At 43.5% G+C, this 13,921-nt stretch overlaps 1 protein-coding gene across 1 annotated transcript in view; it reads right to left on the bottom strand.

Moving 5' to 3' along the window:
* SUCLG2 (succinate-CoA ligase GDP-forming subunit beta) overlaps nt 1–13,921 on the bottom strand; it is a 138,859-nt gene that overhangs the window by 100,397 nt on the left and 24,541 nt on the right. Inside the window, exon 2 of the mRNA XM_072126993.1 lies at nt 9,518–9,659. Within this exon, the coding sequence (XP_071983094.1) occupies nt 9,518–9,659 (142 nt within the window). The remainder of the gene's footprint in view (nt 1–9,517; nt 9,660–13,921) is intronic.

Below are 13,921 nucleotides of genomic sequence, written 5' to 3'. Positions count from 1 at the left end.
TCCTTAGAGTTTCATCAAGGCCAGACGTTACAGCCGTGATAGATGCAGGGGATTTGGGAACCATTGATAGTCCAGAATTTGCTCTAGACACGTCTATATGTATTTGGCTTTGTGAACTGTACACAAATGCCTCTCCTTCAATGCCAAAGGTAAACTTGTGCCTCTAGTCCTTATATTGGATGCTCGCTCATTATTGGTCAATGCCCGATTCACATGAAGCTTGTGACACCAATAATGATTGAACCAATCCGGTCCTATTTGTAGGCAGCCATCATTTCAGAGGTTTTCCTCCATCAGTGCAATGCGGAGAACTGGGCTCGGTGAAGGGATCCACTAATCGTTGGCCTATGTCATGTTTCAAGGCTTCTTGATAGTCGGGCATTGACTAATAGGGAGCTACTTTCCAATGGGTGAGACTTGAGCAGGGCTGTACAACCAGGTTGCAATGATCTTCCAGGAGATCTTCCTCCAACACCATCTCTTGGAAGGTTGTTATCCTACGAGTCAATGCCCGACCCTTTAACATGCCGTACCAAATGACTAGGATCTGGATAGGGTTTACATCTTAGTCATGACATAGGTCACAGACTTAAGACGGAAGCCTTCCAAAGCTGAGAAATAGGAGGGACAGGTTTTATTTTTCTGGAGAAAAAAAAATAATAAATTATCAAGCGCAGGCACTGTCTTGAGACGTCAAAGACAAAAGAAAAGTTTAAAGTTTAGAGGTTAAAAAAATATGGATAACATAATAAGGTCCTTAAAAGACATCTACCACCAGGATGAAAGACTGTATGCAAATGAGCCTCAGGGGCTCCATTATCACCTACGGAGCCTGGAGCCCCTCAGGCTAATTTGCATATAGCCATTCATCCTGGTGGTAGATGCCCTATAATATCAAAAATTGGTGACGACTTAACATCAGCCACCCATTTACTTTATGGAGCAGGAAGCACACAGCGCCGTTCTCCTTGAAGTGGTCAGACATGGTTACTGCAGAGCAGATCTAACACTGATGACAATGCGTCTAGGATATGACAACCAAAGTTTTTGCCTGGAAAACCACTTTAAGGCAAGTTGTTAATTGAGTTTTGCAACTTTACAGGCATTTTATACAAAAAGTGAAAGAAGATACAAGCAGCAGACACAAGACATTCTGCGGTGTCTTCTCATAGCCCCAAGTAATTCCTAATAAAGCTAAAAACACATTTTTCTAAAAAAGACTAATCCGAAGCATTGCACCTTTTTATATCATGTGTCTAGGGGACTGGAGTGTGGTGGTGGGGGGAGAGCGGGAGGAGAGACCTCCAGAGGACCTCTCACATCTGCCTCTTACTTGCACCTAAACCTTCTGGATTTCAAAGAAGCGGAACATGAAAGACAGACACGACTTTCACAACAACTACAGACAAAACAAAAATAAAAAACAGCAAATGCTTCTGCTTAAAGGATTGCAAAATTTTAAGGAGACTCGAAAAGTTTAACAGGAAAGGGAAATTAAAACTTGCTGTGATCCCTCCTCCCTCCATAGAAAACAGCGGCGCGCAGCCGCACACTCGCCAAAAGATACAGGACGCTCTATATTTTTGCGGTGGACAGTGCGGATCGGTGCCACACGTGTATGTCCCCCACAGACGGCCGTGTGAATGAGCCCTTACCTTGTATCTGCCGAACACCACGTTTTGGCTTTGTGTAGCACACAACTTCTAGAAAGATTCCGGCTGTTTGCCTCCTGCCCCGAACTTACATGATCTTTGACTGCTCTTTGCGGTGTCCACTGGCAGTCGCCTTTTCCTTTAGTGTCAATGAAGCCCAGATCGTCGTACAGAGATTAAAGGGTGAAAAACGTTGGAGACACTAGGGTAATGCCCTTTGGTACGGGCTTAAAGCCAAGCTGATTGGACGATACAGTGAGTTCAACAACCTACCGTTCATTAAAAAGCAAAGCCGAATTTCAGCAATTCCATACAGTTGAATGGAGTGGAAGCGCACCAACACTTAACCGCAGCCCCATTAAATAGGATGGGAGATACAGGGGCAACTGATTGAAGCCCCCTAAGGCTATATTCACATGAGACGTGTATATATACGGCCAACGTATACGGGCTACTCCGTAGTAAGATAGGACATGTCCCATCTCTCTCCGGAATACGTGCGCCATTACTTCCTATGGAGAGGAGCGGGGGTGAGCGCTGTGTGCCGGACGTACTACGGTATGTCGGCCAACGGCAGTCTGAATATAGCCTTAAAAAAAGATTAGAAATTACAAAAAAAAAAAAAAAAAAAACAATTTGTACCCCAAAAATCTACAGATTTTAAAGACATATTTTTATTAAATGATCTAGGGTTTTCAAAACATCAAATGTATTTTTAGATCTGTCTGACTACATAAGTATTGTTTGTAGTCTGTTACCATGGAGACACAAAAGTCTGCATTGTACTTGTATTTGCCCAACAAACATTCAAACCTTAAGTAAAAATATTCTTGTGCAAATTTTAAAAGGGAGTTGGTAAAGCGGATGGGAGGAAGGCTAATACACTGTGCTTAAAGAATTGTAACACATTTCCGTAAAAAACAAAACAAAAAAACAACAGCAAATTGTGAGATATAAATACAAAAATATACTTGTATTCCCAGCTGTTTCTGTTAAATATGTAGAAAAGAACACGTCTCCATGACACCGACAAGTGTGCACCGAGAGTGAAGGGAGTGCGTCCCCGGGGAAATTTAAGACAATTTATTGACTTGACGACTTAAATATCTTCCTCCGTGTTGTAAGACGTCTGGGATAGAAAGCTGCTAATTTCTCCCACAACTGTTGTTGAAAGGCCCATAATTGGAAGGGTAAATCTGGTAACAGGAGAACCAGGAGAGACGAGGGATGAGAGTTTCATGTATCTACCTACACATATTACCACAATCTTCCACTAACTGGATTATATCTCTCAGGTGCCCAAAGCTGCATCTACTCTGCATACAAAATATCTAAAAATTAAAGGGAACCCGTAACCACAATTTTTACAAAAACAGATAAAGCTTCATCACCACAATGGCACCCTTCTTTAATCTAGAGAAATCCCCAGCTCACAACCCCATAAAATTAACTTTGTTGCCTTACCAGCCTGATCCCGCATAGAGTAAGAGGGGGCGCGGTCTCCTTTGCCGAGTCCAGCGAACCCTCTCATCCTCACTCAGCAACTCCAGCCCCTTGAGATATGTCATCCGGCCGAAATCATGAAGCCTTGGGTCATGCCCAGTGAACCCTACTCTCCGAGTTCCAGACTAGAAGGGGTGATGAGACACACCGGAGAGAGTTATGCAAACTCGATGGGGAGTTGCGTACCGCTCCCAAATACGCAGTAAACCAGCGGAGAGCGCAAAACCACTCCATCGCATGACTGGAGATTTAAGAGGAGTACGCAGGCGCTGAAAATCTGCAATCTGGACACATCTCAAGGGGGTGGAGCGTTACTGAGCAATGATGGGAGGGGCCACTGGACTTGGTCGAGAATACCACGCCCCCTCAAACTCGCTGCTGGATGTGGAAGGATGTCTGGTAAGTCAACAATGTTAATTTTATGTGATTTATAGCTCATTAAAAAAAATATATATATATGTGGCGCAGTTCCCTTTAAAGACCTAATTTTCTAACAATAAATAATAGGTCTGGAGTTCAAATGTTTAAAGGTTTATTCATAAGTGAAAAATGTTTGCTCTGATCAAAAGATCAATTCCCCAGCATAGCATCATGTGGGCAGTTAGATACTGTCCCCCCAGCAGGCACAGATAGTATAATGTAATTAACCTTCTAAAAAAATAATAATAATAATTTACAGATTACGCAGCGCTGCACAGAGCCTTCCAAATCAGTCCCTGTCCCCAATGGGGCTCACAATCTAATCACCCTACCAGTATGTTTTGGAGTGTGGGAGGAAACTGGAGGACCCGGAGGAAACCCACGCAAACACGGAGAGAACATACAAACTCTTTGCAGATGTTGACCCTGGGACTTGAACCCAGGTCCCCAGCGCTGCAAGGCTGTAGTGCTGACCACTAAAATTAGGTCATCTCTATCAGCAGTAGCTGCAATAGGACTCATTGAACACTTTGGGCTTTGTTGGTGGCAGTAATTTTAATATCTTCCCCTCTGTTATTTGCAGTGTAACTTGACAAGTGCAAACCTCGCCCAACACTGGCAGCTTGAGGTACAAGTCTACAGCTAGGCCAAGTAGCCGGGGAGAAGTTATGGTCTCACTTTGATTCGACGCCTTCAAGAATGGACCACTAGAACCCACCATGGGTGGCTACAAAAGCATGGGACCTCCACAGATCACTAAAAATATGACGTCTGATGAGGTTGATGTACCCCGGTTGGACCCCTCATCGCTCCCAATGTGCTGTCCTGTTCATCTCTATGGAGCTGAAGGAGATTGCCGATGTACAAAAGACCCAAATCTAGGCCCAATTCCAACTTCTGCGTCCCAAGACTGTACTGTGGAACTGGCAAGTGGGCGGGGCTTACATATATTTGCAAACTTTCAAGATAGTGGACTCTACTTGGAGATTTTGTGTGCAAAACAATCTTCGAAGGAACATTATAGGAAACCTCCTTTCGTGCCGAACTCGAGTCCCTTTTATTCTTCTCTTCCTTTTTATGTGCAGGAATTTTTCTCAGAAATCGAGGGGGGGGGGGAAAAACCCACAATGAAAACAGCAAAAAGCCGACAAATATCTGGCCCTTTCAGGCTGCGCTCATTGTGCGCTTGTGAGAAATGTTCTTGATGGAAATCCAGTCCATTAAGACACAAAGCTCCGGTGTAACGAGACGCGCCGGACGTAATGTGCTCGGCTCAATGTCTTTTGCTTTCCCGCTGCTATAAATTGTATTCCATATAATTGCGCCTCTCATTGTATTAGTTGGCGAAGCAGTATTGTGTGTGTAGAACAAGAGCGCTTGTGTTTTAGGGCTCCTACTGCTAATGAGATGAAATTAAAATGACGGGAATTATGGGGAAGACGCCAGAACCGGGGGCCATTTAAAAAAAGGGCTCAATACCAAGGAGACATTTATGAAGTAGCAATGTTATTAGGATTGTTCCTTTAAGGCGATGCTTAAAGGGGAAGCCCGCTAAGTGATTTCATCAATATCATCAACACATAGCAGGCTGCTGTGACTTCATGTGGTCAGATATGTGCATGGGGTAGAGTTTGCTTTTGTTAAGACGCTAAAGGACCCGAGATGAAGTGTGACCAGTATGGAGGCATAAGGCATGGGGAGGATTAGATGGGAGGGGCCGGACAAGCAGGACACGCCCCCTCTGATGCCAGGTTATATAAGATAAAAGCTGATTTATGTGGATGCAAGCAAAATAATTTTTAGATAAAAGAAGGGAGGCAATCAGTTAATAGAGCTCTATACAAACCTGTCACTAGCTGTATATGTGCAAATGTGGTGACAGGTTCCCTTTAAGACAGCCCCTGTCTAAGAAACCATAATAGGGTAAAGAAACAGTACCAAGCTTGTGCATAGGAACCAGGACCATGGCGCGAGATTCTGCAGCCAAATATAGGAGCATTGGAAGAGACTTTCCCCCTCAAGCCTCATTGCAATCAAAAAATGACTCTTCTCAGGTCATTTGCATAAAACTTTGGAGGGTTTTTTTTTTTTTTTTAACAAATGAGAGAATGCAAGTAAGGATATTTTTACCCAACCTGAGGGAGTTGCTAGTTTATTGGGATAAAAGCAGTTGACAGATTCCCTTTAAAAGGAGTAAAAAAAAAAAAAAAATCCTTGAAGATGAAAGAGAAACGGCTAGCCTTAAAGGAATCATCCATCAAAACAAAGCATTATAAACTTACTCTTAGATCCAGACACCATGACTTTGTCAGTTTTCTTATATTTGTTAACTATAAACTCCAACCTTCTACAATCAGCTAATAAAATTATGCTGATGAGCTTGAAGTGCTCTGAGGGGGCGTTACTAGAGAGCCCCTTCATGCTGCAGCTTCACAGGCTGTTACACTGTACAGAGGTACCACTGTCTGCTGAATCTTCCGGGTGCCATAATATTACATTAGGGAGAGTGAATGGGATGAAACAGTATAACAGCCTGTGAAGCTACAGCATGGAAGGGCTCTGATAATGATACCCATAGCACTTTTGGTTAATTGGCATAATTTTAGAAGGAAAGAGGCCATGGATAACGAATATAAGAATATAAGAGTTCTCTGCTGTTACCTTCTCGTGTTCCGCTCTCCGGTAGGTATGTTTACAATTTTATAAAGGAATGGAAGATGCCGAACAATAAGTCAGCGAAACATTAGTGTCTCACATGTGAAATGAGATTTTGATTTGTGGTCCTCCCGCCCATTACACTCATTACTGTAAATCTAGGCGATACGGGGTCATTTTGGAAAAGTACGAACAGTTATGAAGCGGCGGCGGAATGGAAAGCGAGTGCGGAGCAGCGGGATTACGGCAGCGACGAGCTCGTTCCGTCACCTTTAATGGCGACGTGCCTGCCGACTGCCGAAAAACGGCAATGATTCAATATAATCACGCTAAATGGGAAAAGGAACATAAAAACTCGCACAACACATGGATGTAACAGTCAGACTTCAGCCCGAACTACTATCCGTAACAACGGGGAAGAAACACAGTCATCTCTGCCTCGAAACCCTGGACAACCGGAGAGGAATCAATGTAAAAAAAACGTAAGTCCTATTAGTAGATATAAGCGGACCTCTTGTTCCTAATCGGGTTGGGCGTGTAACCTGGACACATTACCGGATAGTCAGCCGAAAAGCCAATCCGGAAAACGGACAGCCATAGCAACTAGTCATGACTGATTGGTCAGGAACTTGCCCGTGACCACTCATAGCCATGGCTAGCTGTAACGGGCATCAATTTGCAGGATTTGCTCTTCGGCCACCAATCCGGTAATGTGTCTGGGTCATGCGCCGAACCCGATTGGGAATGTGAGGTTCGCTTATCTCTACCCATTAGGACAATCTGCTCATACAAGACTTTCAGGAGGTAAAAATTTAGGAAGTAGATGTAGATTTTTCTCCTCTTGCATAGTTTCCCCTCTTTAGGATTGGGGAGGGAAAAAAAAAAATTAAAAAAATGGATGAATGCAGGCTCCAAAACCTTTCCAAATTCTTCCAAACTTATGTGTGCGCCATTTTAAAAAAGTTTTTCATTTTATTTTTCCCCACCAAAAAAAAAAAAAAAAAAAAAAACCTGTCAGGTCTCTGCTGTGGCTTTGCCGATTTGTGAGGTTTTTTTTGTTTTTGTTTTTAATGGAAGACTATGGGCCAGTGAAAACCACAAAAATTTTGTACTGCACATACCCTACATAACAAAAAATCCAGGTCAAAAATTGGACCAGAATTCAATGTTTGGCTTTTCCCGATGTGAATTTTGTCGAAATCTCCCATCTTCCAAGTATCACGGCCCATCAGAACGCAGACAGAATGGGGCTCATTAACCAAGGGGCCGAATCGCGCACTTTCGTCAGGTTTCCCAACGATTTCCGATTTGCCCTGAATTGCCCCGGGATTTTGGCGCATCGGCGCCGGCTTGCATGCAACGGAAATCGTGAGGCCTGGCCGTCAGAAATCCCGACGGATTTGGAAAAAACGTGGAATTTAAAAAAAAATAAATAAAATTTGTGTAGCAAGATCAGCACTTACATGCACCAAGGAGAAGGTGGTGAACTCCGGCGGACCTCCATGCAGCAGCGACACCTGGTGGTCATTGGACGCACGGACCTTAGTGAATCCCGGCAGAACCCGAATCCTCGTCGGAGAACGCGCCGCTGGATCGCAACAGGAAAGGGTAAGTAAATGAGCCCCAATACCTCGTATGTTGTTGAGGTGACCTCAGGAGCCAATCACACGCCTTAGGGTTGACCTTCTCATAACCTACGATGAAAGATCTATGTGACAACAGTGTTCCGTGCCGGTTCCTGCTCCCCAATTCCACAGGTCCGAGAATTGGGGAGCAGGAACCGGCACAGAACACTGTGCTCACATAGATCTTTCATTTTACTCATCGGGAGTCTAGGATTTTAGAAGGACGACCCCTTTTAGTCTATTATAATACTAATAATAATTACGAGCCTATAAAGCTGATGCAACTTTTAATATAGAGGAGAAAAAAAAAAAACAAATAGTGATCATTAAATTTCACAGTTTTGGCCCAAAACAAAACTGTGGGATCCTGCTGTGAACAATAACACACAAAAAAAATGTAATTTTAATGGAGCCATTTGCAACACAACGGAGAGGACTGCAGTGCGGAGATGGGAAAAAAACGTTAATTGTTAACCCATCGGGCTCCGGCTGACCTGTAAATACAAAGGCTACAAGGGAGGATGCGAGGGATTACACAGCGCATGTCACTTAGGTCTTACTGGGATCAGGGCACAAACTCCCGCTTATAGGAACCAGAATTGGGAGCAACTATGGGAAACCTAATCCATCCATATAGTGGCCATATAATATAAAATATATATATATATATGTGCAAGATGTGCAACTAAAGGACATAAACGGAACTGGTCAACAGATTTTATCCCATTAAACTACTAGACACATCAGACTGGGTATGAAATCCCAGAACCACAAGCCTGATGTGATTTGAAAGATGAGATTCTTATCTTTAATACAACACCAGAAGTTTCCTTCTAGGTGCTATAGAAAAGATGATTGGGGGGGGGGTCTGAACACTTCTCCTGCAGCCTCGAAATTTGACTAATTTCAGGCAAAATCTGACTCTTCCCTGCTCATTTTCAAGTGACTTAAGATTTCACATAAAAGAGGGAATTCTAGAAGGAATAAGTTCCCTTGGAATCTACCTCTACCTGGATTACCCCAAAAGTAGAAAATACTTTCTAGACCAGCTCTTCTTGTATTCCAATAATCCAATAGAAAATGACATTTTTAGCTGTATGCATATTAGCTTCCGTTGCACAATAGGCGGGGCTGTGCCCGCTCCGACACCTATTTTTGTTATTCTTCCTACCAAGCACAAACCCCTTCTCACAATTATTGACATCTCCCAAAGAATTAAGGAATAAAAAGGCAATATTTCACCGGGGGCCTCTCCTCACACTGCTGTTCTCTTAACTCTCTGTGGCGGGCTGTTTCCCAGCCCCTCCCCTGCGCTACAGTAGTTACTCAGAGCAGAGGGGAGAAGCTGTGGAAAAGTTTGGTGTCAGTTTTTATGGAGAGTTTCCCTTCAATACCTTTTCTTGAACACTTGCTGTGCCTCTGTTATTCCTTGAAAAAAGTCTAAATAAAGAGGCGGCGAGTTTCACCATTCTCCTCCGCTATGAGGGTCGCTCTAACACAATCTAACAGCACGGCATTAGTGCTTATAAGGTCAGGCTATAAAAGCAGAAACCGCACTGACAAAGAGGAAGGCAGATTGATTCAGCAATTTCCAGGAGGAATAACAGCGGTTTTCATAATATTAGGCAATCATAGCGATTCCTACAGGAAGGTAACTCATACTTAGTCTCTTGGCGGCCTCAAGGGCTTCGGGAGCGCTGTCCGCGACAAAGAACCTCTGTACCGTGACGCCGTTATCCGCCATCAGCTTCTTGCTCTGATATTCCTGCAGGTTCAGCCATCGCCTGGTGGTCACTTGGGCGCCCTAGAATATAAAACATAAATAAAATTTATCACTTATTACTTTAATTTCACCTTTTGCACTGATCTCACGTGACTGCTACACCAAGTGCGGAAACATAGCTACTATACGGAACACGAAAGAACATGTTCGGGACTATCAAACGATCTGAAATATCAAGGGAGAAAAAAAATATGTAAAAACAAAAAAAAACAAAAAAAAAAAAGGGTTTATGTATTTTTTTTTAAGAATTTGTGAAGGTACAGTAAAAAAAAAAAAAATAAAGTTTAGCAAATATTAGCTCTTTGAGATGTTGACTGCAGATAGGGCACTATTTTCAATCTGCTCCACTTCCACTGCTCTATAACACACCTTCTGCAGATACAATATACAATATGCCCAGCTCCTCCTGCTCTATAACATTCTGCCTGCAGATAGGACACTATGTACAATCTCCTCAGCTCCTCTTGCTATATAGGATGCTGCCTGCAGATAGGACACTATGTACAATCTGCTAACCTTATCCTGCTCTATAACATGCTGCCTGCAGATAGGACACTATGTACAATCTGCTCAGCTCCTCCTGCTCTATAACATGCTGCCTGCAGATAGGACACTATGTACAATCTGCTGAGCTCCACCTGCTCTATAACATGCTGCCTGCAGATAGGACTATATTCCAATATGACAGGATCCCTTTAAGACCATTTTTCACAAAGCTTTAACAATACGGTAGAAGTGAACGCCCTTTACCCTCTTCCTGTCTTTAGCCCAGCCGATTTTAGTTTTATTTCAAAACCGGTGATAGAAAATCCAACAAACCGAAAAGAAAAAAAACCCCATAAAAGGCCACAGGCCTAGTTTTATTACAAATATGGATTTTAAGTAATTTTAAGCAAACCATGAAATAGATTTCTCTCATCCGTTTGCTGCGTCTTCCCCTAAAAACTGTACGAGCGAGGAAATTCTCCTAAAGAAACTGCTGCAATAAATGAAAAATTTTGTATTTATTATTTTATCGATGGAATTCACGGTATTATAATGAACGGCGGCCACAGAGTGCGCAGCCAGGAATTCATTCTGCTTAAAAACGCTAAAATACAAAAGGAAAAAAAAAAAAATTTGAACTCTTATTCGTTACCAGAGGGGAAAAAAAATGCAAAAAATTAAAAAAATAAATAAAAACACTTTACTACTGACCCGTAAAACACTCTTTTCATAGTCAAAACAATAAAAAAAAGTAACTGTAAAATGCAAAAAAATAAAGATATATAAAAAAAAACCTGAGCCTTAAAGTTTTACGATTGCAAATGTTCAGCATTTCAACTCTATTTGTGGGGAAAGGTTGATCATAAAACCTCGCTGTGAGCGATTCCACAGCGAGAACACGTTAAATCTGAAAACTGCATCTCTACCTTGTCACAAAGGCCCCCGAGCGCAAAAGACGAACATCTGTGAAGACATGGACGGCCGGGGTCTCTCCCAGCTGGGAACGTGTGCGCTTAACTCTTCGCCTGCAGGAAGGAGGAGGAGGAGGAGGAGGAGAGGTACGGGGGAGCCGCGCCAATACCATTCTCCATTCTACAGGACTAAGACTCAAAAAAAAAAAAAAAAACAGGAAAATCGCCTTTTTTCAGGTAACTAAAAATTTCCAACGTATCCTTTAAAGGGGATGGAGCAAAGTGACAGGTCATCACTCAATGAGAGGACCTAATGGCACCAGTGAGGGTCTAAACACTAAGACCCCCCCCTCCGATCCAGGCACCGGGACTGTGGTCTTCTTAAATTCATTATCAATGGCCTCCTTCCTTCTAAAATCAACTTTTAAAATTATGCTAATGAGTCAGAAGGGCTCTGGTGGGCGTTTCCAGAGCTCATCAGAGTAACAGCATTAGAGGCTGTTACAATGAGCAGAACATGTCTCCCCCTCTGCTCCCCTCTCCCGCCTCCATCTGCCTGTATAATCTAGCGGCCGTTACACTGTCTCAAACCCACCCCCACCATTGCCATCTCTGTACTTCCCCCCCCCCCCCCCTCTGCCTGCTGTTATTCGCAAAAAGTGGGGGTGGGAGAATGGGGGGATAACAGCCTATGTTATAGTAACGAGTCCCCAGAGCGGTTCTAGAACCAGAGCATATTATGAAAAGTTGATTTTAAAAGGAAGGAGACCAAATATCCTGATGGATTTTAGTTGTGGATTTCGTCAGGAGGAGTATGTCCTCACACTGCTGGGTCCTTAGATGACTGCACTAAACTGCTCCTGAGGGGTGCAGCCACATCAGAACATCGCTGTCTACAGTTAGGAATCGGTTTCTTTTGGAATAGATGAACTGGTTTGGTTTAAAACCTGCATCATGTCATTAGGCTTCTTGAAAGTCATGCTCGATGTCAAGGGAGAAGCTTTACAAAGTAGCTAAAAGGGGTGTGGTTTTCCTTATCCTGAAAAACTTATTTGAATATTTTCCAGAATCCCCTAGTGGAGCATCAATGGCTTTAAGTGTCCACACGCCTAGATGGCGACCTTAATGGGCAAAGTCTCCGTAAAGAGCACTCTTACTTCCCGACCACAGCCCTCTACTCGGAGTGGAGGCTCTAGCAGGTCCATGGAGACACATGGAGCAAAAGTCACTTGAAGAAGAGGAGAAAGAGACTATGAAGAAGCTCAATGCATAGAACAGCAGTGTGAGGAGACCCTTACAAGGTGTCCTCACTTAAAAGCAGTCTTAGCAAGTCCTCGAGATAGGACCTAATTGGTGGGAGTCTCAGTGATGGGGGACCCCCACAGATCTCAAGAACTGGATGCACTCACGATAACCGGAGCAGCCAGTTGCGCTTGCTTCGGATGCTCCGTTCATCTCTATGATGCTCACGAGCACAACAGGGGTACAGGACTCCCGTTATCAAGATCCATGGGGGTCCCATAGCGGAGAGTCCCACTCATGTCGACAGGGGCCAACTTGCAATGACTGGAGAACATCATGCTACAAGCTACAATCATGCAAAATAAAAATAGATTTTTCACAGTCCTGCAGCTACGGAGCACACAAAGACTATGGTTACATGAATCTCTAGGGCCGATTCCTGGTACCATCTAATTCGGCACGCTCAAATCTACTGACGGACTCCATTCGAAGAAATATGGTGTAGGAATTATTCTGATCTACACCTTTAAATTTCAGCTCCGATCCCACAAGTTGTTTACTCTGTGAAAGAGGCGCGTGCTACCACGGAGGAGACACAGAACTGTACAATTATACTCCAGCCTGACCACACAGAGAGAGCGGCGCGGCCAACGCCTGACGCTACCCAGCAGATACTGGCAATAACAGCAATGTACTCAGCAAACACCCACAGTAATTGGAAGGTTTAAAGGGGGCTCTAGGGCGTCCAAAAGCTTGGGATGTTCCACAGAAAGAAGAACATGCAGCCACAGAAGAAGAGCCAAATATCACCGGCCAACTCCAACATAAGTCACCACCGAAGAGGAGGGAGAAACAGAGTAAAACTGTGTCACTATAGTCAATATATGCAGAAATAATCTGCGGAAAAAGGGAGTAAAATTGTAAATACTAGACGTTACTTATCCTGTACTGATCCTGAGTTACATCCTGTATTATACTCCAGAGCTGCACTCACTATTCTGCTGCTGGTGCAGTCACTGTGTACATACATGACATTACTTATCCTGTACTGATCCTGAGTTACATCCTGTATTATACCCCAGAGCTGCTCCCACTATTCTGCTGCTGGTGCAGTCACCGTGTACATACATGACATTACTTATCCTGTACTGATCCTGAGTTACATCCTGTATTATACTCCAGAGCTGCACGCACTATTCTGCTGCTGGTGCAGTCACTGTGTACATACATGACATTACTTATCCTGTACTGATCCTGAGTTACATCCTGTATTATACTCCAGAGCTGCACTCACTATTCTGCTGCTGGTGCAGTCACTGTGTACATACATGACGTTACTTATCCTGTACTGATCCTGAGTTACATCCTGTATTATACCGCAGAGCTGCACTCACTATTCTGCTGCTGGTGCAGTCACTGTGTACATACATGACATTACTTATCCTGTCCTGATCCTGAGTTACATCCTGTATTATACTCCAGAACTGCACTCACTATTCTGCTGCTGGAGCAGTCACTGTGTACATACATGACAATACTTACCCTGTACTGATCCTGAGTTACATCCTGTATTATACCCCAGAGCTGCACTCACTATTCTGCTGCTGGTGCAGTCACTGTGTACATACATGACATTACTTATCC

This window comes from Engystomops pustulosus, chromosome 10, assembly GCF_040894005.1.
Source record: "Engystomops pustulosus chromosome 10, aEngPut4.maternal, whole genome shotgun sequence".
Taxonomy (NCBI): domain Eukaryota; kingdom Metazoa; phylum Chordata; class Amphibia; order Anura; family Leptodactylidae; genus Engystomops; species Engystomops pustulosus.
The sequence above is the reverse complement of the archived record's forward strand: the minus strand, read 5'-3'. Positions and strand labels throughout refer to the sequence as shown.